Here is a 27,500-nt window from a genome sequence, read left to right as displayed (position 1 = left end):
CAGTGTGGGTGGGAAGAAATTAGAGGAAGGGAGGAGCAGAGGAACGAGGGACGAGAGGGTTGGGTTGCGGTTTGTTGAGAGAGAGAGAGAGAGAGAGAGAGAGAGAGAGAGAGAGAGAGAGAGAGAGAGAGAGAGAGAGAGAGAGAGAGAGAGTGTTTGTGTTCAACTGTCTAAAAGATGTCCCGGAAGTGTGCCATTTGGTGGTGATTAAGGGAGGAGGAGGAGGAGGAGGAGGAAGAGGTCATCTAGTGCACACATAGATCATATAGGAGGTGGAGTAGAAGAGGAGGAGGAGGAGGAGGAAGCAAGTTAAGGATGTGCTGAATGTAACCTCTTGAATGATAGAGTGAAAGGATGGAAGGATGAATGGAAGGGGCACGAGAGCGATATATATATATATATATATATATATATATATATATATATATATATATATATATATATATATATATATATATATATATATATATAGAGAGAGAGAGAGAGAGAGAGAGAGAGAGAGAGAGAGAGTGTTTTTAATGGAGGAAAAGGAGGAGAAACGTAAGAGTGTATAAAGATGACGAATGGAGTAGTGGAGGAAAGAAGATGGAGACAATGTAGGAGGAAAGGTCGATGCTTCCGCTGTAAAAGGCAAAGGAGGAGAGAAGAATGGAAGGAAGTAAAGAAGGAAGGAAGAAATTTACAGAAAACGAAGTAAGGAAAGATGAAAACAATGAAGAAATTAATGTACTGTCTTAGAAAGAAAGGGAAGAAAGAGAGAAGGAAGGAAGAACGAAGGAAGGAAGGAAGGAATTAAGGAAGAAGAAGGAAAAGTAAAGCAATAAGGAGGGGAGGAAAGAAAATTGGAAGTAGTGAAATAAGGAAGGAGGATAAATAAAGAGAAAAAGGGAGAAAAAAAAAAAATAAGGAAGGACAGAAAGAAAGAAAAAAAGAGCAAAAGAAGGAGAAAGGAGTGAGTGACAAAGAAGAATATAGGAAGGATAAGGGAAAGAAAGTTTTCCTCTTCTCTTCTGCCTCCTCTTCCAATTACATATTCTCTTCCCTTTCTCTCTTTCATCCTTTTCATCAAGCCTCTCTTTTCCTCCTTCTTTTCTCTTTTTCCTTTCTCCTTCTTCACTGTGCCTCTCTTTCATTCCTTATCTTTCTTCTTGTTCCTCCTCCTCCTCCTCCTCCTCCTCCTCCTCCTCCTCGTTAAACACGTTGATGCATAGAAACCAAACCTCCAGACACCTTTATTCCCGGCACAACAACCTAACCACACAAAAGGAGGGAGGGAGGGAGGGAAAATGAAGGAGGAAAGAAGGAAAAGGTACAGGATAGGGAGGAAAAGGTCATGGAGGGGAAAAAATGGAGAGAGAGAGAGAGAGAGAGAGAGAGAGAGAGAGAGAGAGAGAGAGAGAGAGAGAGAGAGAGATGAAAGCTGAAAAGGGAAAAGGTTAGAAGCACGTCATGTAAAATAGGTCTACGAAGTAAGGGTAAAGGATTGAGGTGACTTGACGCACCTCGTGGCCAAACAGAAGCAGCTGTGTCGCCTCTCACAGAACGTGCTCAAGGTACAGGAAGGAAGGAAAGGGCGTTGCTGTCTGTGGGGCGCCTGGTTGTGTTGGTGAAGGTGTTTTGGGTGTAGTTGTGTAGGTTTGTTTGGTTTTGCTATTCTTGTTGCTATTGGTAATGGTGTTAGTGCTGGTAGTGATGGTTGTAGTAGTAATAGGTATAGGAGGTGAGTAATAGGGAGGCGGTGGCGTGGGATCCTTGAGCTTAGTGACTGTGTGAAGGGTCGCGAGTGGGCGGTGTGGGTGTCAGGGTGGGAAGCAGAGAACCAGTGACGGGAGAGATTGGGAGATGAATGGAAAAATAAGAGGAATACAGATGGTAAGGATAAGATATGGGAAATAGAAACTAAGATATATAGGTGTGTGTGTGTGTGTGTGTGTGTGTGTGTGTGTGTGTGTGTGTGTGTGTGTGTGTGTGTGTGTGTGAAGGAAGGAAGGAAGGAGAAATTTAAAGAGTTAGAGATGGAAGTGATGGGATTAAAAATGGAATGAGTAAGGAAAAAAAAAAGAAATATGGGAGGTAAAGGTGAAAGATTAGAGGAGTTAAGAAATGCAAGTGTGTGAAAGAAGGACGAGAGAAGAATTTGTGAAGTTCGTGATGAATGATGGAGAAAGAAAATAAATGAGAAAAATTGGACTGAGCTGAAACTAGTGACCAAATATGGGAAGTAAAAATGGCGGATAGGAGACAGAAAATGTAAACTGTGGATATTTGAATGTAAAATTGAGTGAGAAAAGAGAGAGAGAGAGAGAGAGAGAGAGAGAGAGAGAGAGAGAGAGAGAGAGAGAGAGAAGAGAAGAGAAGAGAAGAGAAGAGGTAAATGAGGAAGAGGACATGGGGAAAAAGTTTAAAGAGGAGGAGGAGGAGGAGGAGGAGGAGGAGGAAATAAAGATAATAGGTTGGAGAAGATGCAATGAAGATTGCTAAAATCACGTAAAGAAGGAATAGAGATAGGAAAATAAGAAGAGGAAACAAGGAAAATGACAGCAAAAAGTAGGAGAGAGAGAAAAAAGAATGGAAATGAGAAAATTAGATTGAGAAAGAAGAAAGAAGCAAGCAAGAACATGAAGGAAAATAACAGAGAAGGGATGGAGTAAAGAAGAAAAGATGGAGGAGGAGGAGGAGGAGGAGGAGGAGGAGGAGGAGGAGGAGGAGGAGGAGGAGGAGGAGGAGAAAGAAAACGAAGAAAATGTTAGAAAGAGAAAGAGAGAGAGAGAGAGAGAGAGAGAGAGAGAGAGAGAGAGAGAGAGAGAGAGAGAGAGAGAGAGAGAGAGAGAGAGAGAGAGAGAGAGAGAGAGATGCAAAATAAAAAAAAAGGAAAGCAAGGCAGACTACTTTGTGTTAGTTCCTGTAATTGGAGGGAAAATTGAGGGAGAGGAGGAGAGGAGGGACAGAAGGAAGGAAGGAAGGAAGGAATGAAGAAAGGAAGGATGGACGGAGGGAGGAAGTAACAAGTGAAGGAAACAGAGAACAAAATTTGAGTCTTTATATGGAAGGAGGAGGAGGAGGAGGAGGAGGAGGAGGAAGAGTAGGACGTTGAGGAGGATATAAGGAATTTCGTATTTTTTTTCACATGACTTTTTTATTTATTCATTTTTCGCAAGGGAGGAAGAAACATTGGAAAAAAGAGTGGATGAAAAAAGGTGCTCTAATCCTTCTTCCCATTAAAGAGAAGGAACGTATACAGAAGTGGAGTGTAATGGAGTCAGGAGATGATGAGTGAAGGAAGATTGTGGAGCTGGAGGAAGGAAGAGAGGAAGGAGAATAATGAGGGAGGAAGGGGTAAGGAAGGAATAGGAAGGAGAGAACGACGAAGAGAAGGGTAAAGAATGGACGGAGGAGAGAAGGAAAGAAGGCTAATGTAAAAGATGGAAGATAAGGAAAGAAAGGAAAAGCGAGGAAAGAGATGAGAGAGAGAGAGAGTAAAATAAAGGAAGAAAAGAGAAGGGGAAGTGACTGAAGAGAGAGCGGAAGGAAATGGAAAGTCGGGAATGAAAGAAACATGAAGAAAGATTGAGGGAACAAATAAAGGAGACGAGAGAATGAAGATGAAAGTAAGGGAAGGAAAGGAAGAGGAAGAAAGGAAGAAAGTAGCAATGAGTAATATGAATTAATGATGAGCTGGGAAGGAAAGAATGAGAGAGAACTGGGAAAATAGAGGGAGTAAGTGAGGCGGTGAGTGTGTGTTAGTATGTCTGGAGTGTTTCTGGAGAGGTGTGTGGTGGGGTCGTTGTCACCTGTGTTACATCACCGGTGCCTCTCGCCTCTCCTCGCCGCCACTCGTGCTTACAGTTTGTTGCACGGGAGATATCCTGTCATGGTGTTTGCCTTTTTGTATGTTCATTTTTATTTTTTTATAATCATCCCATATATCAAGACAAAGATGTGAGGGAATGTTCAGAAATAGTGTGTGTGTGTGTGTGTGTGTGTGTGTGAGTGTGAGTGTGAATATGAGTGTGTGTGTGTGTGTGTGTGTGTGTGTGTGTGTGTGTGTGTGTGTGTGTGTGTGTGTGTGTGTGTGTGTGTGTGTGTGTATGTATGTGGGTGTTCGTCTAGACTGCACCGTTGCAAGGGAGATCAGCTTGGACAGATAGATGGAAATTTTCAGTGCGAGGTGTATAATATGTCTATCCTTCTATATATCTGGGAATACTTTAGTTTGTACAGCTTTCTTTTTCTGCGTGGAAATATTTTCTTACCTTCAAACCTGTTGTAAGTGCAAATACCGGTTACCAGAAACTGAAACCTGGCGTGACTTATTTTATTCTATTTTCGTTTTTATCTTTAATATGTATTTTCTATGAGGTTCGTTATTTTCCTTCATACAAGCCACATTAAGTTTTTACACTGGCGGCGTGAGGTCGTGGCAGTGTGATGGATTTTCTGTAGGCGCAGCGAGCGGCATTAGTATCAGGCTGCATTCGCTGACACGCCTCAGGTACCGCGTGACAGACACCTCGTGGTGGTGAGTGGCGGCCGGCGAGGTGCTGCCAGGGAGTTGTCAGACAATGACTGGGGCTTCCCATGGCGTGCCAAGGCTCTGTCCTTGTCACCTGAGGTATATAGGGCACACCTGCATTCCTGGCCACCCCTACCCTTCTCCCCTCAACTGTCACTGTGCCATGAGGGATGCCCGTTAGTCTGATAGTCTTAGTAAGATTCATGTGTTTGGGGAGTGTGCTCTGGTTGACTTGGATGTACTGAGTGGCGGGAGGGAGAAGCCTTCGCTCTTATTTGTGGCGGGGGGTGGTGGTGAAAATCTAGGGATCATGTTATAGTGATTAACAAAAACTTATCTTTTATATTAATTTGTGTTTAGTCTTTTTGTTATCTAAATATCTGCATCATCTGCATCCGCCATTCCCTCAGAATTTTCACGGTCACGGAGTATCAAGGAAGGAATCTGTCACAAGGACTCAAAGAATGCCAGGGAACTATTTATTACCGTGGCACGCGTGACGGCTCTGCTCGACGGCCAGGAGTGTCATCTTACTGCACTTCCCGCCACACATTACATGATTTAAACTTATTATAACTGAATGATTGCGAAAATTTAGCATCATGCATCCAATACAATTTCAGATAGGCTTTTCTTGTCCCTTGAAGATCAGTGTCAGGTATTCTTAAAAGTGCTGGCATATTATTTGAACTACTTTTAACAGTCTCTAGTGAACGATACTAAGTTTTCAAGTGTTTCAATTTATCTAGAGACAATCTATCGATAATTTTGCTTCATATATTAGATAAACTGATGAGAATCTGACCAATCATAATATTATGTAGAATCCATATGATATACTTTAACATTTAAGAACACGTGCCTAAGAAGCGTCACGAGTGCTGTCTTCCCACTTATCATATGAAGGGAAAAATTGCGATACTGGTAAGGAAATGTTCGGAAGCGTCACCCTACGTAGTAATCAAACGTAAGAGCCAACGAGTGAGAACGGGCCGGATCTTGGCGTGGCTGCTACTTGAGATGAATTCGCTAGAGGGTGACTGTTTAGCATCCGGTGCTCTGCGCCCAAGGCCCAAAAGGGACTGTCAGGTGTGCAGTCAGTGGCAACAATAAACAAACGCACGTGTGGTATTTTCCCTGAGCGGTGCATCCTAGATATGCAGAGACAGGAACTCAGCGAGAATGAAAGAAATTTCATGATGCTTTCTACTTTATTTACATGTGGTTATGTGAGAGAATTGGCGCTGAAATGCATAGAAAAAAAAAAAAGATAAGAAAACCGTCTTAGTATTTATATTATATGCCTAATATATTTGACATGGGAATTGTCATAGAGAGATGAGAGTGTAATCACGATTTTATGGTACTTTGATATTTTGTTCAGCCAATTGATGTACGTACAGGAGAGAACAGGCGCCTTGTTGCAGGTATTGAATGGGTCTCTTACTCTTTCAATTGTGTACTGAATGTATCTAGTCAACCTGGGAATGGTAACAGAGAGGAGAAGGATTCATGGTCGTGCTGCCGCCTGTTCTGTATTCGTGTGAGACATATAGGCTCTGTATTATTATTATTATTATTATCATTATTATTATTATTATTATTATTATTATTATTATTATTATTATTATTATTATCATCATCATCATCATCATCATCATCATCATCATCATCATCATTATCATTTTATTTACCTACCTATCTATTTTTACTGTAAGATTAGATCAGCATTACAGTTGTCGGTCTTGTCTTCAGAGATCAGTGAAGAATAGCGTTGATAAACATTCCCGTTTGTCAAGGTAGAGTCTCGGACATGAAATCTTTGTTTATCAACTCTTGACGTTCTCGTGTATACACAAAACGTAATACTTCGCTCACCAGGCACACAGCAGGGTCATATCCGTGTGCCGCGTGCTGGTACGAGTTACAGGCATTTAAATTCACTATCTGCACATCTTTCCTCTTTCTCTTCCCTCTTCCCATTTATCTAATCTTTTGTTCTTTTATCAGTTTTTTTTTTTTTTATCTCTGCATGCATTCATCTTCCTTCTCTTCTTTCTCCTTTTTGTTAATTTACTCATTTCCTCACTTAATTCATTCTTCCTTGAATTAACCTGCTCTTCCTGTCTTGTCTCGCTCCTCTTTCGTGTATGAACAGACTTAAAATTGTAGATGAATAAACTCCACACTCTTTATACACGTGTTTTTCATGATGGGCCAATATACTCATAAAAAAAGACGAGTGACACACACACACACACACACACACACACACACACACACACACACACACACACGGTACAGGGACACAGTATTTACGTGTGTATCAACAAGTGCACCATTCGTTTACAGTAGAGTGGCGGATGTTAGTGTGTAACAGAAAACGAGAGTCTCTTCATTGTGCATTATGGGGAGACTTTAGCAAATGTCTGAGCAGGACTTCACGAATATAAGGATCGATCTTTGTAATACTGATAGTTTCTTCGTGTCTATTTTGTTTGTTGTGACATTTATATGACTATTATTTCGTATATAAAGCTTGTGAAATAATTAATCCTTTCATATTACTCCTTTCTAAATTCCTAATCTTTGGAATACAAAACTGAATTGAAGGTTTATTATGACTGAAAAGCCACAGATTCTTTAGTAGTGTTTGGCGGAAATTAGGCCGTCTAGATTCTTATTGAGACATCCACGTGTGCTCCCTCGCTGATGTTGTTATCAGTGGTGGACAGCGTCGTGATAAGCAGGATCGTTCTCGTAATTCTGGATATTCTTTTTGAGCAAATCTCGAGTGACTAGTAGGCCTTCCCTTTTATTTTTTCTCCTTTTTTTTGTTTTGTTTATCTTTTTGTCGCACTTAGGGAGAAAATTCCTCTAAAAAAAAAAAAACCATAGATCTTTAAACTCTCTGACTTTTAGCTCTCTACATTAAACTTGAAGAAAGATAATTAGAAGAACTCACTAACTTAAAATATCTGCTTTCCTTATCATTTAACTATTCCTACCGTAGCTGAATTGATAATGAAAGTAAATACCTTTGTAAGTTTTTATTCTCCTTAACTATATGCGACGGTATTTTCGTTTATGGACTATATATACTGCAGCCAGCAATTCACATTCGAAAAAAAAAGAGTGAAGTACGTGTAAAATTCAAGTAGGTTATCCATGAAACAGGTTCGTTTTCTTTCATTCTCGTAAGATACCATTTTCTCCACCTCCAAGTTCAGGCAGGTCTTAAACTTTCTTATTGTTTTTTTCTTATTTTTTTTTCTAGGCTCTATTCCACCAGTAAATGGTGCTCTACAGAGCCTCATACAAAATTATATATACATAGTTGTCCTAAATACATACAAATGAAAATAAAAATATATATACTAATAAATACTTCAACATTTCCTTCTTAATTTTAAAGTAAGTTTTGTACATTCATGCTCAGTGTGTGTGTGTGTGTGTGTGTGTGTGTGTGTGTGTGTGTGTGTGTGTGTGTGTAAGTCCTGTTTGGTGAGATATCTACTTATATTTCTTATCAGTTTACTCATTGCTGCTTGTTATTCATTAAGTTTTAAAGTTTCATCCTTTGTTTCTTCGGAATTTATCGGTTTTCTTGTCCTCTCTACAACCACAAGTTCATTTTCTTTTTATTAATTAGACGAGAAACAGATTTTTAGTTTACAAAGATACATATTTAGATTTTGTCAATAATGGGAAACAATCTCTCTCTCTCTCTCTCTCTCTCTCTCTCTCTCTCTCTCTCTCTCTCTCTCTCTCTCTCTCTCTCTCTCTCTCTCTCTCTCTCTCTCTCTCTCTCTCTCTCTCTCTCTGCACGTCACTTCCTTCTTCCATTCACTTCCACTCACCCGTTTCCTCATGACTTCACCTTTCCCCTCCCTGCCCTCACATTCCCCTTGCATACCCCTTTCCCTGGCTTCCCCACCACCTTCACTCACATAACACCCCCTTCTCTATTTCTCCTTCTCTGTATTTTCTCCCATTTTGTTTATTCTCTTCTTTTATTCATCGTGTTATCTTTTATCTTTCTCTCTTTACTTTCTTTCTTGTCTCTCTCATGTCTTTCATTACACTCTGCTCTTTCTCTTCCTCTCTTTATCTCAGTATTTTTTTTGCTCTTTTAATTGTTCTCTTCGTTAATTTTCTCTTAAGCTTTTGCTGGTTTACTTCTTTCACACTTCCTTCTTTTTATTTACTTTATTTGTTGTCTCTTGCCCACTCTCTCTCTCTCTCTCTCTCTCTCTCTCTCTCTTTGTATACTTCTTCCTTTTATTAATTTTTATTTTACTTATTCAGTGTCTCCCTCTTTCTTTCGTCGCTTGCTCTTTCTCTTTCTCTCTGTATAGTTCTCTCTTTTACACATTCTCCTTTCTGTTACTTTTCCCTAGCAGTGTTATGTTCCCTTCATTATCCACGTTACTCTATTCCTCTGTCTGTCATTTGTTCCTCTTCCTCCTCGTTGTCACAGTGTCTTTAATCCCTTCAGTACTGGGACGCATTTTTACCATGAGTTTTGTGTACGATTAGACGATTTGATTACATTAGGAAGGGTATATAGAAGACAGAAGATTAATGGCCACACTTATTAGTATTTTAATCCCCACATAAGTCTCTGAAGCTGTATAAAATCACCATATAGTAAGCAAAATGAATATGGAAACACGTCATGGTACTCAAGGAATTAATCAGTCGCGGCGCCATATGACCCCAGCTATTGCGGCGCTAACATCAATCAATCATTCTATCAATCAATCTTTAATCAGTCAATGGATCTGCTGACGGTCTCCTTCCTTTCCCTCTCCTTCACAGACCCTTCAGGAGAGCGAGCGGCAGCGGGCGGGGGAGCTGAGGCGCCTCCACGATGAACATGAAGTGGCTGTGGCAAAGATCCATCGGGCCAACAAGTCTGAGGGAGCGCGTCTGGTGGGTAGAGAGTTGTATTGTTATTATTGGTGTTGTTGTTGTTGTTGTTGTTGTTGTTATTGATGGTGAAGGTTATGGTGATAGTAGTGGTGGTGGTTTTGGTGGTGGTGGTAGTAGTGGTAGTAGTAGTAGTAGTAGTAGTAGTAGTAGTAGTAGTAGTAGTAGTAGTTGATGTTGTTGATAATTATAAGTGCACACCACAGGTAAGTGCAGAAAAAAAAGTTCATATGAGTTTGTCCAGATAAAACACATGCACACGAACCTCGAACAACAACAACAACAACAACAACAACAACAACAACGCAATAGCTAACGCATTCATTGATACCTGTACTGACTCCAGCAATGCATTACACCCGTCAATCCCCTCTGACTTCCCTGCATTATTAGGTTTGGTTTTTACAGGCTCATTGGTAACATTTGGAGACGTTTTAAATGGTACAGAAATTCCCATTTGCACGTTTCTCTCTCCGGATAAATAGTTTCTCCTAAATTTCGTTCTGTGTGCATAATGCTTATAATAATAAGAGTATGCGTGGGTGCATGTCAGTGTGTATTCAACCTAAAAATACTTTGCCCAGACCCGGGATCGAACCGGGGACCTTTAGATCTTCAGTCTAACGCTCTCCCAACTGAGCTATCTAGGCTTATGTCACTAGTGAGAAATTAATGCACATCATGGCTGGCTCTCTCTCTCTCTCTCTCTCTCTCTCTCTCTCTCACACACACACACACACACACACACACACACACACACACACACACACACACAGCTGAACAAAGGTGAACATTTACGTATCATGTCTGTTTTTGTTACACTTTTCATTCATTCTTATAAATTTTTCCAACATTCTTTTGTTTGATTTTGTTTTGCGATTGTGTTGACTGTCTGGATGACTGTCATTAGTGTGTGTGTGTGTGTGTGTGTGTGTGTGTGTGTGTGTGTGTGTGTGTGTGTGTGTGTGTGTGAATTATGTATGAAGTTCTTTGTATGTGTGCGTGACTATCTCTTTGCCTCTGTGACTCATTATAGTTTATTTCCCTTCCGTCTTTTCCTTCTTCACACATAATCATTTAAGTAATCGTGTAGTGTACTTTACATTGATATTGTTTCTATTATAAATGTTTTTTTTTTTTTTTTTATTAGTAAACCTTCATCTTTCTATGTTTGGAAGTGAATCACCTTTCCATTTAAGCAGTTAAAATCTTTACTCTTCACTTCATTATCATATTTTTCACTCTGTTCGTCCATTAACCCTCAATATTTTCTTATGGACAATTTTTTTTTTCTATTAGAGTGCATGTCTCCATCTATTTGATACGCGGTTCATGTATTTTTTTTTTCTGTACGTATGTATGTAAGAGAGTCTATTATCTCTTCCTTCTACTTCTTTCCACCTTCCTATCCTATGTTGCTATTTGCCTTTGTGTACGTCTGTCTGTCTGTTTGTCTGCCTGTCTGTTGTTTTGGTGCGAGTCTTCATTTACTTTCTATGTACATCTCTGTCACTCATTCTCTCTGTGTTTGTCTGTTTGTTTACGAATACCATACCTGATGCTTTTACTGGCCTCTTAAAGTCTAGTGTTCGTTAAATAAAAAAAAAAAATGATAAAACGATTAAAATAATATATAATAAAATAGATAGAGAAATGACCAAATTAACAATGAAAGCAGGAAAAAAAAAAACAGATTTACAAAATAGAGAATAGAATGAAATAGAATAGAATAGAATACATAGAGAAATGAATGAAATAATGTAAGCAAGTTGGTTACTTAGTATGTAGCACAGGTGTATTGAGGTGAAGCTCCACTAATGGTATGTTCTTTCTGCTCTCGTCAGCTGGATGAACTTCGATCCAAAGAGCGCTCCATCACCATCCTGGAGCGGCAGGTGGCGGCGCAGGCCTCCAAGCTGCGCCATCTGGAGGAAAAGGTACGTACGTGATCTGTGTACCTGTCTGTTCATTCATTCATTTTTATTCTAATTTATATTATATTATTCTGTCTTTCTTTATATGTTTCTCATTTGTCATTATCAGCATCGTTATTGCCGCCATTGCGTCAGTGTTGAATGTACGTTATTCATTCATCTATACGTTTCTTTCTTTCTTTATCTTATTTGTATACTTTTTTCTCGTTTTGGATTTATATTTCTCTGGCAGAATAAGTAATTAGTTGCATTATCGTCATTCTTGTTGTGGCGGTGTCTAACAGAAGCAAGTATGGTAGTGATGAGTGGATTTGTTGTATCGGGAGTAGGTGGGAGGAAAGAGGAAAAAAAAAAAACGTGGTGAAGGAGGAAGAGGAGGAGAAAGATAAAGAGGAAGAGGAAGAAGAAGAGGAATGAAAAGAAAGAGTAAATAAAGGAGTGCTGTATGTTCATGAAAGAGGAGGAGAAGGAGTAAAAAGAGAAATGGGGAGGGAGAGAGGAAGGAAGGGGGAAAGAGAGAGGAAAGAGGAGCAGAGCATGACGTGTTCACCCCTTCAATATCACAACACTACTGGGTCTTCTCGTGTGGTGGGAGGGGAGAAAGGAAGACTGACGCGGCGGTAAGTTGATCAAGAAGTAATAGCGTTAGCTCGTCATGTGTGTGTGTGTGTGTGTGTGTGTGTGTGTGTGTGTGTGTGTGTGTGTGTGTGTGTGTGTGTGTGTGTGTGTGTGTGTGTGTGTGTGTGTGTGTGTGTGTGTGTGTGTGTCGTGTGTTCGTGCGTGTGTTTGTGTTCGACAAGAAAAATAAAGATAGTGGGTTGGGGAGGGAGGGGGGGAAAGAAAACCTATGCCAGCAGTCACCTCTGAGCTTTACTTGGTGACAGTGTAGGCAAGACAGCCGCGACGCATCGGAGGTTGAGTAGTGTGACAGATAACGTCTCTCTCCGTGTGTCACCAAGGTATAATTAAAAAGTCCATTGAAGCTTTGCCGTGACCAGGATTCGAACCTGGGTTATTGCGGCCACAACGCAATGTACTAACCACTATACGATCACGGCCACTGAAACTTCATGTCTTGGGAGGTGAGTCTTCTTGTATTTATTTTAGATAAGAAAAGATAGCGAGTGGTGATACATCTCAAGTTTAGTAAATAGAAGCCTCAGTTTTATTAGATATTTATTACAGAAAGTCAGAGCAAGAGATGCTATCAGACGATATAAATAAACTAACAAAGAAAAACTAAAATATATTAACAAGCATAGTAGATCACGAAGATTACTCAGATGTTAATGTAACCCTTAGATTCTGTGCTTTACTTCTCCTCTACACCTACACCCAACACCTCACACCCCACACCCGGTACACAGCCATGCACGCACCTGTCCCGCCACTTACCTGCGTCTTGTTCAGTGTGACCCTTTCTGATTTTCTTTGAGTGATGAAGAAGTGCCCCGCGTGACTTCCCGTGACTCCATCGTGACCTCACGGGCAAGGAGGCAATGGCGGCGCGTAACAATGCTCTTTTTGTGGTGAGTGACGAAGACTGTAGCAGAGCGAAAGGAAAATAAGTGTTTTTGTCTTTCCCATAGCAACACCCGCCATCAAGCAAAGGTCTGTGGCCGTCCCGCGCGTGCATGGCCCAGACATATAGAAAGAAACATGCTCGTGGCGGCACCGCTTGGCCCGGGCTGCTCCCGTGTCATTATACAGCACTTTATTTCTCCCTCCCTGGAATCAGCACACCTCTGCTTCTTTGTTTAGTTTTATGTTTCACACACACACACACACACACGCACACGCACACGCACACGCACACACACACACACACACACACACACACACACACACACACACAATTATGCACACGTGAGGGAAGTATTTGCACGGACTGCGTTGCGGAGGTGGGTGGCTGTGCTTGGCCCGGCATGGTGATGGTGGTGGTGGTGGTGGCGGTGGCGGCAGGCAGGGGCCACAGGGGTCAGCCAGGTGAGGGGAAGGAGAGGGGAAGGGGGTTGCCGCCATAGCGCCCACGTGTGATGTGGGTCACTGGGTTGTTCCAGACCTGTTCGTTCCATTCCCTCAAATGTGCCGCCGCCTCGCGCCTCGCCGCCCCGGGATGTATGGCTGCCGTGGTGTGCCCGGGTGAACCAGGCTGATGGAACCCTTTGCTGACAATGCCTGCCATTATGCCCGTAATGGTACTCTTTGTGATCACTACAGCACCGCACCCCTCCCTTCTCTCTCTCTCTCTCTCTCTCTCTCTCTCTCTCTCTCTCTCTCTCTCATGCAAAACAAGGAAACATCGAGCGTAAAAGGGCCATCGTAGGTTTTGTTTCTGTAGAGAATGTAAGGCGGAGGGAGTCGTGGAGGGGGTAAGGGCAGGGAGGTCAGTCAGTCGTGCAGAAGGGCTTCGTTTCCATCCAGTTAACTGCTAATGTATGCACGGGCGGGTGAAGCACGCCGGGAGCTATCGGTAAGCGACCCTCTGCTAACCCTACCTTTTTTCCAGTTTTTCATATTTTGCTTACAATAGGATGATCTGTTCTTAGATAAAACGTTGGGAAGTATACAGTTACGTAGAAGTTTTTTGGTGTTGCTCCTTTCTTATCTGAAGGGGGGGAGAAGCGGGAGGAGGACTGGAATGCATGTAGAGTCGTAAGGAATGTGGCAGGCGGGTGGCACTGGGAGTGACGGGTGGGCACTGGGGAAAGCCGCTGCTGCAGTAATTGTTGTTCCTTAGTCAGCCCTTAAACTAGAATATAATGAAATTCAGCTATACTTTGTGTGCTTGAGAGTGTAACTGGAGCATGGTACTGTGGGGAGCGAAGTGCCGCGGGCGTGGGCGTGCTGCGAGGGCGTCCATGGGCACAACAGCGATAAGAGCCTGGCCTTTGTGTGCGTCACGGCGGGTCACGCGAGCGGCCGAGGCGACACAGTTTTAGTGTTCCTTCCTGGAGGTCAGTATGGATCCTTGCCCACGTGGGGGAGGTCGCGGGTTTGTTGAACTCATATCAGCTCAATAAAGCAGTCGTAGTGGTGACGTGCTTGGCGGCTGGGCAGTGGTGATAGTGGTGGTGCTGGTGGTGGTGGTGCGCAGTTGGAGTGAGTGGCGGTGGGCAGCGGTTGAATCTCGAGGAAGAAACACAGCGCCTGCAGGTCAGGAATTTAGAAAGTCGGCGTAGTTGTGCAGAGGTTTTTGGCGACAAAGAAGGTAAGGCGTTGCTTTATGGCGTGCCTTGTTGTTCTTTGGTTCCTGTGTTGCTCAAATTTCCCTGGTTTTCTGGGAAAACCCTCGGGCCTGCAGGAAGAAGGGGCTCCTCCAGGCGCCTCCCAGGGCTGTCAGTCACGGCGACGTTCGTGACTCAGGTTACTCCACGTTTTGAACTTTTTTGAATTGCTGTCTACTGAATGCACGGAAATACACAACAAGAAAAGTCTAATTCTCTCTCTCTCTCTCTCTCTCTCTCTCTCTCTCTCTCTCTCTCTCTCTCTCTCTCTCTCTCTCTCTCTCTGTGTGTGTGTGTGTATGTGTATATGTGTGTGCGTGTGCGTGTGTCCGCAAGCTAGCGATTTAAGGAAAACACTGTGTTGCTTCACTTGCTCGGGGGCGAATCCCCTTAGGAGCTGGTGTGTGAATGTGGGAACTGGCTGGTGTTTGGCCGGAATAACTCTTTTAACACACTTTTGTAATTTTTCTGCCGTGAGTATCGAAAGTCGGTGTGTGAGACGTGTGATGTTGTGAGTGGCAGCAGTGTGGTGGGCGCTGGGTCGATGAACAGGTAGGGGGGATGACAGGGGAAGGGTGAAGAAGAGGCGTGCTGCACCTTCCATGACAGTGTTGCTTCCGTCTCGGGTGAATACAAAGTGCTCTGTTTACTTGCGTTGTTTTGGAAAGTGACAAAACGTGATGGGCGTCGAGAATAAACTTTATTTAGAGCACTAACTTTCATTTCAAGGTAGCTATGTATGTGTTCACGTTGGTTTGTAATTGTATTGAAATTGCGTACGTGAAAAGTCTTATGTATCTATTATTAAGGATGACTGGACGAAGGAATCGATACGCGTAGTTTAAAGATCAGAAATATCTATCGCTTGGTGACGTCATTCATATCAACCAAAGCTGAAACTTTCCTTACTTTGAGCGATGTCTTAAGGTGGACCATCTGATGCTTTAGCGGCCTCTCCATTTCGCTCACCACCATCCCAACGCCCCCATCTCCCCCCAGCCGGCTCTCCTGCCCGTCAGCGCTCAATGTTCCTCTCTGTTCAGTGTTAATCCGTCGCGGCGTGTGAAGGGTTGGCTATAAACCTTTCCTTCACCCGTGCTTTTATCGCCGCCATAACGCAATAAAGGTGTCGTCCTAAGCTGGCGGTTTTGCTTGTTCCACCTGACCCAGGGTGGAGCATTAGGCAGTCATTCTCCCGAAGAAAACGGGGGAAGGTTTTGTCGCGGGAGGGTTGGTGGGCTGGAGGTTGGGTTGGTGGGTGGCTGAGTGGGGAGGGGATGGAGTACTTTCGACGCTGGGAATTCTTCAGGGCGACTTTTCCTCGGCACCCGCCGCGCGAGGCGGACGTGAAGATCCCGAGTGGAAGTGTGGGATACCGCGTGTCTTGTGTTGGAGGAGCCTTTGTGGACGCTGATGTGAAGTGTATTGTGGTGTTTAGTGTATCGTGTCTTGACGTAACGGGTGGGAAGGAAAAGGAATCGTCAACCATCTCACGCCGAGCCATTCGCCCGGAGTGACTTATGCTCGGGAAACTCACATGTGCTTTACCAAACGTTGTGTTTATCCTGAAGAAGAAAGCATTTAGTGAGGAAGAAGTGGTTATGGTGAAGTGATTTGTGGGTTTGTGTGAATCCTTGTCATTGTGAATGAATGTGGCACGCAAGCGCGCTGGGGACCTGTGAAGTGAGGCAGGTCTGGAGGAGTGACGGAGGAGCGTGGAGGGACACTGCACTCTGTATATCATGTGTTGATCGTCCCGTTAGAAGTAAGCCAGGATTGTCTCTAGTGTGACGCCTTGAGTGTGGGAAGGGGGACACACAACAACATGGCTCTGGTGGGGAAGCCTGCAGTTTACAGTCTCAACACCGCGTGAGGAATCCCGCAGAGAGATGACCGAAACAGCGACGGCTCCAGCATGCGGCGAGGTGCTCACGTTTGAGGCCTCGCCCGCCTGCCAGCCACAGAATACAACCTCCTTAGGGAGCGACGTTCTAAAAGATTCTTGGGGGAACTCCACCATATCAGGCTTTGCCATACCAGAAACCAATGTGGCAGAAGTGAAGTCACCAGAAACCGAAACATCAGTAAATGATACGGAACGAATCGACTTCTTGGAAATGAAAATGGAAACAAAAACAACCGAGACAGGAACAACGGAAACACAAATACTGAAAACTGAAACTCAGGAGAATAAAGCAGTGGACGTAGAAATACCAGAGGATGAAAAACCAGACACTCAAACAACAGAAGATAAAACACTAGATATGTGTACACCAGAAACTGAAACACCGAGAGACAAAACAGTGGAAACAGACACATCCGAAGATAAAACACCAGAAACTAAAACAACAGGAGAGGAATCACCAGAAACTGATCCACCTGAAGATAAAACAGCGAAAAATGAAACACCGGGCGATGAAATATCAGAAGCTAAAACACCAGAAGATGACACGACGGAAAACAAAATACTAGAGACTGAGGAAACAGATGAAACATTAAAAACTGATACAAATGAACATGAAACACTAGAAACTGAAACATCCGAAGAAAAAACAGTGGAAACTAAAACTACAGAAGATAGACAAGTGGAAATTGAAGCACCAGAAGATAAAACACAAGAAACTGAAACATCAAACAATAAAGGACTGGAAAACGAAACGAAAGAGGATAAAGTAGCAGAATCTGAAGCACGAGAAGACGCACTAGATTTTGAAACACCAGTAGATCAAGCACCGGTGGCTGAAACACTCTCAGCTAAAACAATAGAAAACAGAACACCAGAGGAAACACAAATAACTGAAACACAACACAATCAAACACTGGAGACTAAAACGGAAGCAAATGAAATAGCAGAAACCAGTGAACAAGAAAAAGAAGCACAAAACAACAAGACAACGGGAATCGAAACAGCTGGAAATGAAGCAGTGAAAATCCAAAATTCAAAGACAGTGAATACCTACTTACCGGAAACCAAAACACGAAATACTACAAGAACACACGCAACACACTACAGGAAGGAACAGATCAGGCGTCAACAACAACAACAACAACAGAAGAAGTCTCCAGCAGCAACACACAACGCAACACTCGGATCACAGCGAAGTATTGCAGCGAGGATAACACCAACACCCACAAGAACACCAGTGACTTTACCTCCAACACTACCAACACCACCACCACCAATAACGAAATCACAGCGACACACAGCAAATAAAACAGCAAAAACAGCACCTTCATCTGGTTCCGTGTTTCATTCTACACCACTTAAGCCTACCCCTCGCCAAGGCCGCCAAGCACAGCCACCACCACCACCATCACCACAAGCAACACGTCCGTCAGCCGCATCGAAAAAGGAAGTAAAAGAAAACGAAGGAGCCAAGTTTCAGAAGCTGCCTGTGAGGAGTAACACGGGTCGGCCCAGCGGTAAGAGGCCAAGGGGAGTGGCAGCCTCGGGTTCCTCAGGCGCAGTGTCCCGGCAAGCTCCAAGCGACGTCCCAGGAATATCCTCCGGAACGGCCGCTAGAATCCCCGCTAAGAAAAGAGAGGTGGGTTAGTTTTTTTTTTTTTTTATGGCTATGGAGATTTATTCATCCATAAGTATTGTGTACAGTTAATCTCTCTCTCTCTCTCTCTCTCTCTCTCTCTCTCTCTCTCTCTCTCTCTCTCTCTCTCTCTCTCTCTCTCTCTCTCTCTCTCTCTCTCTCTCTCTCTCTCTCTCTCTCTCCGTTTTGAAGTGAGGGCTTGCGGCGAGGGCGGGTCTAGGTGTAAAAGAGAACGTAGGAAGATGATATCACCGAAGTACAGTGTGTGTGTGTGTGTGTGTGTGTGTGTGTGTGTGTGTGTGTGTGTGTGTGTGTGTGTGTGTGTCCCGTAAGAGTGGTGGACAAGTGTTCTCAAGCACACAGGATGGCCGGAGCTTGGTCGTGTAGCGCAACCCGAGCTGGGCCGTCCCCAGCAACATGACGCCGGTGTGTGGCCGGCGGGGGACAAGTGAGCGAGCGTGTGTGTCATCGCCGCGACGCACTCACTCCCGTACGCCGGTCCTCTCTCATGTTAGTGTTACGTATAAGGAGCTCAGGTGGAGATGCTATTATTACTGCTATTATTTTAAACACGTGACATTTGAGGTTTATGTAAATTTCATGCGTGTATATTCCATCCCCGAAGATTGTTTCATTAAAACTTCATTGCATATTATTTTTTCTATGGTATATTGAGCTAACGTAAGCCTGTCTGACTTAATCTATCCCAATTTTTCCTACCCTTCCCTTACCTAACCTAAACCAGCTCAACTCAAACCAACATAATCTAACCCAACCCAACCCAAACCAACCCAACCTTATCTAACCTAACCCAACCCAAACTAACCTAACTTGATTTAATGTTACCTATAATTTCCACTACGAAGATCATGCATTTCAAATTATACCCAAGCTTATTCTAACCTAACCTTACCTAACCTAGCTTCACTTAAACTAACCTAACCAGATTTGAGATTAGGGAAATGATCTTGTATGGAAATCTTCTGGCATGGCATGTGCTGTACTTGGATGAAATTTACCTGTGGGGAGCTTACGGTACATGTCAAGAGGCACCTCCACCTCCTACATAAACCTCTCCTCCCTTACCTGACTGGCTGGAAGAGTGGGTTATCTTGCATGGGAGTAATGAGGGAGGGAACCGCAAGAGCTACACACACCCTTTCATTCCACAACAAAAAGAAATGAGAAAAAAAAGAGAAGGAAGAAGAAAGAAGGAAGATGGAAGATGAAAGAAAGAAAGAAAAAAAAAGCAAAAATAAGAAAGAAGATTGAAGAAAGAAGAAAGCAGGGAGAAGAAGGTAAGAATAAGAAAGTAGGAATAAGAAAGAAGGAAAAGAAAAAGGAAGAAGAAAGAAAAAAGAAGGAAGAAGAAAAAAGAAGGAAGAAGAAAGAAGGAAGATGAGAAGAAGAAAGAAGGAAGATGAGAGAAGAAGAAAGAGAGACAGAAAGAAAGAAAGAAAGAAGAAGAAGAAGAAGAAGAAGAAGAAGAAGAAGGAAAGAAGAAAAACAGAAAGAAAAGAAGAAAAGAACTGGTTTCCCACTTCCCACTAAAAAAAAGGTAAAGAATAATAATAATGAGAAAAGCTACCTTACATTCTCCACCCAAAGAAGAAGAAGAAGAAGAAGAAGAAGAAGAAGAAAAAAAAAAAAAGAAGAAGAATAGCGCCTTAGGGAAACCATTCACACCTATAGCACCTCGCCATCCACCAGACACTCGGGCGTCATTGTTTAGGTTCCCTCATTGTGTGAAGTGCTGTAATGGTCCCTGTTCTCGCCACCTCTCCCGCCTCCTGCCCGCCTTGCTGAGCCGCCACGGAGAGTCCCTTGAAGCGGCGCTGTGGAAGATTGATAGCTTGTACCTGTCCACCTATCAGCTCATCACTGTGAATCTCTCTCTCTCTCTCTCTCTCTCTCTCTCTCTCTCTCTCTCTCTCTCTCTCTCTCTCTCTCTCTCTCTCTCTCTCTTTTTCCTTTCTTTCTTTCTTTCTTTCTTTCTTTCTCTTTCTCTCTCTCTCTCTCTCTCTCTCTCTCTCTCTCTCTCTCTCTCTCTCTCTCTCTCTCTCTCTCTCTCTCTCTCTCTCTCTCTCTCTCTCTCTCTCTCTCTCTCTCTCTCTCTCTCTCTCTCTCTCTCTCTCTCTCTCTCTTTCTCTCTCTCTCTCTCTCATACACATACCCATAGTCAATACCCGTGTTGAAATGTCTTAGAATGTCTCGATGATTCACGATATCCTCTCCATAATCCGTATCCTCTCTCAAAGCTCAGATGGCTAAACATATTTACGCCACAAATCTACATGTCATTCCCTCGACTAATGGTATTATAATTAACCAGAAGTCCAAGAGATCCCCGAACTGGTTTTGTAATTAACACCTGAAAAAAAATAACTCCCACCGTTACGTGTGACGCGCGGTCCTGCAGCCCAGCCACAGAGACGACCACCTGCGTGACGGGTATGAGGGACAGAGCGTCTCATTATGCCTGTGACGTCTGTGTGGTGGCTGGTGGAGTGTGAGGGACTTGACACGTGTAGGTCTCACTAACGGATTCTTGTAACTTCTCTCGTTCGTTTGTTCTGGGGATGTATAGACAGGAGAGGTGAAATATGAAGGTGCAAAAGAATAAATTCAAGTTTGAGTGAAGAAGATGGAATATAGTTACAGGCTTATATTTCCTTCCCTTATTGTTTAATGTCTATATACTCCTAAGTCTTGCGTGATCACAGCATTATAACATCTCAAAGGCATCTTGAAGTAGGCTGAAGACTGTAGCGCTTAGTGTTCTCTTGTCTTCAGTTCTTACGTTCAGAAGTCTTGTGTTGTCACAGATTAAGGTCACTGTGAGGCAAGGCAGGAGAGGTGGCAGTCTGCATGATTCAGACTCAGGCCTCCAGTATCTAGGTCGCGAGATGCGTGTATATGGAGGTCAAAATTCCATACACTCAGAACAAAAACATCAAGCAGCCGCCCCTATCTCTGTCCCTCCTTGTCCCTCCATAACCTCACGGCTGCCCGTGGACGCACTTCGACCAGGTTAAATGGACAAATTGCCTATGGCCTACACCTGGTAGCATGTGTCTGCGAGGTGCAGTGCAGGGTGGGCAGGGTGGGCAGGGCGGAGGGGCGTACGGGACCGGTTCCGTCACGGGTCAGACGGACGCGGGAAGCTCAGCACAGTAATGGGAGAGGAGAAGCAACGTTATCTTGATTATGGTTTCAAAGGACCAAGAAGAAGGCGCGGCCAGTAATCACCCAATACATACTCGATTCACTCCCTCCATTCGTTAGGCAATACACGGTATTTAATGTCATGCTGGATTAGAAATAGTTTCGAGGAATGTGGAGGCGGGGATTTCAGATGTGATGTGATGGTCATGACTTTTCTTTTATTGCTGTCTTTACTATTATTATCATTATCATTATGAATTTTAGTTAAAGCTGTAATACAAAAGTAGAAGAAAAAATACAAGCCTGAGGAGTGTCTGGATGACCCACGTGGGAAAGGCCTCACATGGGGGAATGCACAGGAGGGGGCAGGATGGACCCTCAAGCCTGGCATGACACGGGCTTCATAGCTGCAAGCACAGTTCCGCCATTCCTTTTCCTGCCGCCCATTGTTCCGTCTTGCTTCCTCTCCTCGCTGCGTATAATGGGTCGCCGGGGCACCGAGAGGCCGAGGAGGAATGGCGGGAAAGTCGAGTGTTTCATCGTTTGGGCTGTGAGTGACTGTGTGTGCGTGAGACCGCAGCATGCACGCCTACGGCACCAAATGAAAGGCAGCAATTTCTTTAAGTTTTAACTCTCCTGACGCTGCCTGTGGGGTGCGTGAAATCGCTGCTCAGCTTAGTCGCGGTGATGGGAAGGCGACGTGTTTGTCCTGGGGGCGTGGGTGGGTGTGTGTGTTTGTTTGGGCCCAGCGCCTGCTGGTGTGTTGTGGGAAGAAAAGAGACTTTCGCTCATTCATGTCTATTTGTCAATTACGCCAAATAGCTACCAGCGCAGGGTTTGAGGTTACCGTGAGCCGCACGTCTACAATGCAGCGGCTGTCGACAACACTTTCACGATTTCCCTTCAGTTCGTGGCAGCGGCGGAGACTTGGTGGTGACAGACCGCTGAATGAAAGGAAAGAGAGAGAGAGAAGGAAAATGTAGACAGAAATTCAGATGTGGGAGGAGGATTCAATGGGCAGGTAGGAGAGGAGGGACGAGGTGACCCACTGACCGCACGCCGCACACCGGTCGGGCAGGTGTTGGTGGTGGTGGTGGCGAGGGTGGGCACGGAACAACACGCCGCCTGTCAGGTTCTCCTGCTGGGAAACGTGAGGGAAACTGTACCTCCAGCTTCTCTAGCCCATCACCCGCTCCTTTCCCTTCCATCAGCATACACTATTAGCGGGGAAAACTATGTGTGTGTGTGTGTGTGTGTGTGTGTGTGTGTGTGTGTGTGTGTGTGTGTGTGTGTACGTGCGTGCGTGCGTGTATGCGTGCGCATCTGTACGTGGGTCACCTGTCTGTTTACGCTGCCTGCCGCCATAAGGTCCCTTCATGGACATCAGTGGTCAATATTTATTAGATATTTCCGATCCAAACACGGATGTGGAGAAATGATGATGAGAGAGAGAGAGAGAGAGAGAGAGAGAGAGAGAGAGAGAGAGAGAGAGAGAGAGAGGAAGGCAAATACGTGCGTGGGGGTGGGGGGAGAAGGAACGAAAGGGAGAGGGAGGAAGGGAGGAGTTACGAATTTATAACCTGACGGAGACTCGAGTAGCTACCAAACTTCATTCCTCTCACGCCGGCGAAGGTCAAGGGTTGCGGTTGTCCTCACCCTGACGACACCTTGGCAGTGTGTACGAGTATTCACAGGTGTCCCGCGAGAGTTTAAGTTCCCTGTCGTGGCTGAGTGCATCGTGGCGAGGACTCTGTAGCCTGACGGGGCGTGGAGCTAGTAAGGTGGTGACTGTACTGGGCCATTGGTGTATTCTGGTGTTTAGTCGCTTATGCTTCTAGTTTTATCCTGCCTGGGTGGTATTGAAGCAGCATTGGCATCTTCACTCAAGGTTTGGTTAGGTTTGGTGTAAATTTATTCTGTTTATTAATTTCACTGTAGAGTCATTTAAAAACGTCATATTTATCTATCTATTTATTTTTTGCTCGGAAATAAATAGTCACTGCTTCAAGATTAGTAGGTTAAGGTTATTCCGGTAATCCTTTCATGCTGTTATTTTATCTTTCCTTGCTTTATCTGAAACTGCCTTACCTTTTGTTTTCCATGGCCCGACCTAAATCTTGCCTTACCTTACCTTACCTTACCTTAACCTTAGCCTTACCCTTAATATCCTTTACTAGAGCACCAAACACTCTCCTGTAACTCCATCCCCACATTCAATGGCGTGCTATGCTATCACTGGCCAATTAACTATCTACTTATCTACTTGCTGGGAACATGGGCGGTGTGAGGATGTGTTGGATAAGCATCGGTGTCAGGAGGAAAGGTATAAGGTTGTGTTGTATCTGTTGTCATGTCCTGAAGGGTGAGGCTGGGGTGAGTGGTGAGGGCTGGGCGGTGCGGCTGACAGGATGCCTTAGGTAATAGTGGGGCGTCGAGGCTACGGAAATTGATCTGGAGGCAGCCGTGAATGGTAAATATGCACAGGGGATGGGCCGAAATCGAAGGCTGACTCAGCAGACACCAAACACGTAAAGGTTAAGAGAGCTCCCTCCCTTGTGATTATCTGTCTGCCTCTTTTACTCAACAATCTCATCCTGCACCGCTTGTGTATTAGTATTAGTAGTACTCTTCTTGTTTATTGCAGTTCTCTTTCGTATTAAGCGTTGTAGATGTCTTATTTAGACTAAAAGCTCATTACATATTACAGTCTTCCCATTTGCTATTCAGATATCTTGACACAAAAAAACATTAGAATTATTGTCTCTCTTACTGAAGCACCTCTTACATGTACTAAACTCACTCACTCTACACCTTCCTCCTTATACATTACATACACCCTTCCCACTTACTATTCACATGTCTCGTCACAGAAAAGTGAATACGCACGAGAAAATATAAGATTAATGTATGTATGAGATAGCCTATAATTGTTCTAGCTAATCCATTACAAGAACGCTAATCCCAATTCAGTTTTAGATTCACCTTGGTACTAATTACAGCGTTCAGGTACACCAATTACTGTGATGAAGTGACCCTGAACGAGACGAACGCCTGTGAGGGAAGAAGGGAAGGAAGGAGGGAGGAGGGTTGGCTGTTGTGGGTTTGTTTATAGCGTGGTTGCTGGTGGCTGGCTTAGGGTTTGTGTAATCTGATGGTTGCTGCCGGGCACATACAGGGAGGGGATGACTTGTCGTGGTATAAGAAGGTAAGGAAAGAAGTAGATGTGGTAGTAAAATGTGTTTATGTAGTAATGCGAATGTTGATGAATGAAATGGAGTGAATGGTTGGATTAGTGGATGAATAGTGAAGTGAATAAGTGAAGAGAAAAAAAGCAGGATAGACGAGTAGTAAGAGAGACAAACAGATTGATACATAAATGAATAAGTAGAAAATAAATTGATAGATACATAGATAGGTAGGTAGGAAGATAAATAGAAAAATAGATAGACTGACAAATAGACAGACAGGCAATGAGATAGGTAGACACAGATAGATAGGTTCATACATATATGCATACATACATAATTAAACGGATAAATTCATTGCTATATCGCTGGAAGGATGAATGAATAAATCAAAATGAGAAACGAGGCAATCAAATATAAATAAATGCAGAGAGAGAGAGAGAGAGAGAGAGAGAGAGAGAGAGAGAGAGAGAGAGAGAGAGAGAGAGAGAGAGAGAGAGACATCCTTAACCTACAAGCGAGTGAGTATCTCATAACTGTTATCTGCTCCAGGAATCAGATGTTCCCAAATAATTGATTACCGCACACCACCACCACCACCACATACCGCTGTCCCTCCCTCCAGGCTTGCGATGGGAGGGAGAGGGGGGAGGCATGAGGGGTGGAAGGGAAGGAGGAGAAGGGAAGGAGGCAGGAGGCAGTCACAGGTAGGAGTGGAAGTAGGCCCAGCGGCGCATCGTGACCTTCTATCCAGTAATGTGGTAGTTTTGACACCTTTAGCGCAGTCCTGGGGAGAGAGAGAGGGAGGGATGGATGGGGTGAGTTGAGGCAGGCAGGCTGGCAGCACTACCTCCCCCTTCCCTCTACCCCATTCCCACCTCAGCCCCCTCCCCCCCGAGGACACTGGCGACCCCCAGTAATTACCAGGAAGATGAGGGGCCTGGAAAACTCACCAAATCGCAGAATTCTTTTTACGATTTGGTTTATTCCTAATACAGAGAGTCGTGGTTTCTATTACGGCGCCCTCAGGAGGCACGCATGGATGGGGCGTTGGGGCGGGGGAGGCTTGGAGAGGAAGACTGGAAACCTTCATTATGACCAGAGGGAGGGAGGGAGGAAGGAGGTGGAGTTGGTGGTGTAGGTGTGGGTGTGGGTGTGGGTGTAGGTGCAGGTAGTCGTCACCCACACTCCAGGAGAGCGTCCCGCCCACCCTGACCCTCATTATTTCCAAGACTCAAATAGGGAAGAGGAAAGCCGTTGGTGTCTGATTTATTTTATGCCCCCCACTGGAGCCACGTGGGCTGGGTAGGGTAAGGGCGTGGGTGAGCGTGCATGGTTCTAGACTTCTCGTGGCTCATGCATGGAAGAGAGAGAGAGAGAGAGAGAGAGAGAGAGAGAGAGAGAGAGAGAGAGAGAGAGAGAGAGAGAGAGAGGATTGCTTGAGCGATTTCAGATAATGGTTATGTCATTTCTTATTTTCTAAGGAATTTTTATCTATTTTCTCACCACCACCACCACCACCACCACCACCACCACTACCACCACCACCACCACCACCACCACCACCACCACCACCACCACCACCACCACCACCACCACCACCACCTAGGGTTACACTCTACCCCAAGGCTCAAATTCATAGCTTGGGCTGAAGCGATTGTTAATGAGTTTCTTGTGGTTTGAAGCACAGTGCTGCCTTCCCCCGACCTCGACCTTCTCCTTGAGGCACGCCGAGAGGACGCCGGAGGGAGTGGGACGCGATGGTTTAAGGGAGGGAAGAGAAAGAAGGGTAGAGAGGAGGCGTCGTCGTAAAGATTCTCAAACATGGCTTTAGTTAATATTTATAGGCTAATTGAACTCATAGTTTTATAATGATGATGGGTGGAGGTGGTAGTGCAGGAAAACATTACCTTCTTTATATTTTAAAAGTCCTCCACATAGACTAGTTGAATTCATAATCAAATAGTGATCTGATTATTACTATGGGTGGAATTCATGGTGCAGGAAAACTTCACCATTTTTTTAACATTCCTCCCCATAATTGCTGAGGCAGAGTGCTTTCTTACCATTACTTCATCCTGTATTTCTCTAAAGGCGCTTTGTGGAGAAGAACGAAGGAAGTGGATTGATGGGTTCTTGCTTGGAGTGCTGGGAAGAAGTATGAGTGAAGTGGTGGAGAGGAAGTGTGTCAGATAAGGTGAAGGAATCAGTGAAAAAAAAAAAATGCAAGAAAGGAACCAAATGTAGAAATTTAGTAAGTGGAGAAATGAGAAGAATAGGAAGACATGAGAAGTGATACAAAGTGATAGAGGTCATAAGGAGGAGGAGGAGGAGGAGGAGGGCGATAGGGGCGTGTGTGGAAGGGGAAGGTCATGTAGAGGAGGAGGTCGTCAGGGGCGGTGCCTCTCTACGGGACATCAGTGGTGTGAGGGTGGAGGAGGAGGAGGAGGAGAATGGTGAGGAAAAGAAATACGTGTGGAGAGGATGACGAGGCCACTGGAGTCCTGGAGGCTTAGTGGGGAGGACGTGCACAAGAGAAGGAAAGAAGACGTGTGTGTGTGTGTGTGTGTGTGTGTGTGTGTGTGTGTGTGTGTGTGTGTGTGTGTGTGTGTGTGTGTGTGTGTGTGTGATCAACAGGTTTTAGATTGAACTCCTGCTTTTCTGTCTACTAATCCAGCTTTTAGTGTAATAATCTTGACTTTATGGATGGTTTTGATTGCAGAGATTAGATAAGATTACATTTTATCGACCACAAACAAAAATACAAAGACTGGGTAATGAAAACGGTTTCAGTTATGGTCCATATAAAAGTAATAAAAACATTTGCAATAATAGATACTCATACATACATACATACATACATACATACATACGTACCATCACGACCAGCAACTCATTCCAGGTGTCAGTGACTCCATTTGGGAAGTTCAATTTGTTCCCACAATATACTCACACGCACGTCTTTCCCTTCTTAGTTTTCATATATTCGTGTCTTCTTGTCT

General features: G+C 44.1%; 1 protein-coding gene and 2 non-coding genes across 14 annotated transcripts in view; 1 reads left to right on the top strand and 2 right to left on the bottom strand.

The window, feature by feature from the left end:
• LOC123520195 (protein lava lamp-like) overlaps positions 1 to 27,500 on the top strand; it is a 294,136-nt gene that overhangs the window by 27,546 nt on the left and 239,090 nt on the right. For 11 of the 12 annotated variants that reach the window (XM_045282247.1, XM_045282251.1, XM_045282250.1 and 8 more), the window contains 2 exons: positions 9,335 to 9,448; positions 11,290 to 11,382. In XM_045282247.1, coding sequence (XP_045138182.1) covers positions 9,335 to 9,448; positions 11,290 to 11,382 — 207 coding nt within the window. Of the gene's footprint in view, positions 1 to 9,334; positions 9,449 to 11,289; positions 11,383 to 16,168; positions 18,152 to 27,500 lie in introns of those variants that run through there. The other variant, XM_045282253.1, reaches the window with a different exon arrangement.
• On the bottom strand, positions 10,023 to 10,095 carry Trnaf-gaa. The gene has a single exon. It is a non-coding gene; the product is annotated as a tRNA-Phe (tRNA).
• Trnah-gug lies at positions 12,366 to 12,437 on the bottom strand. The gene has a single exon. It is a non-coding gene; the product is annotated as a tRNA-His (tRNA).

Source organism: Portunus trituberculatus, chromosome 46, assembly GCF_017591435.1.
Source record: "Portunus trituberculatus isolate SZX2019 chromosome 46, ASM1759143v1, whole genome shotgun sequence".
Classification (NCBI taxonomy): domain Eukaryota; kingdom Metazoa; phylum Arthropoda; class Malacostraca; order Decapoda; family Portunidae; genus Portunus; species Portunus trituberculatus.
The sequence above is the reverse complement of the archived record's forward strand: the minus strand, read 5'-3'. Positions and strand labels throughout refer to the sequence as shown.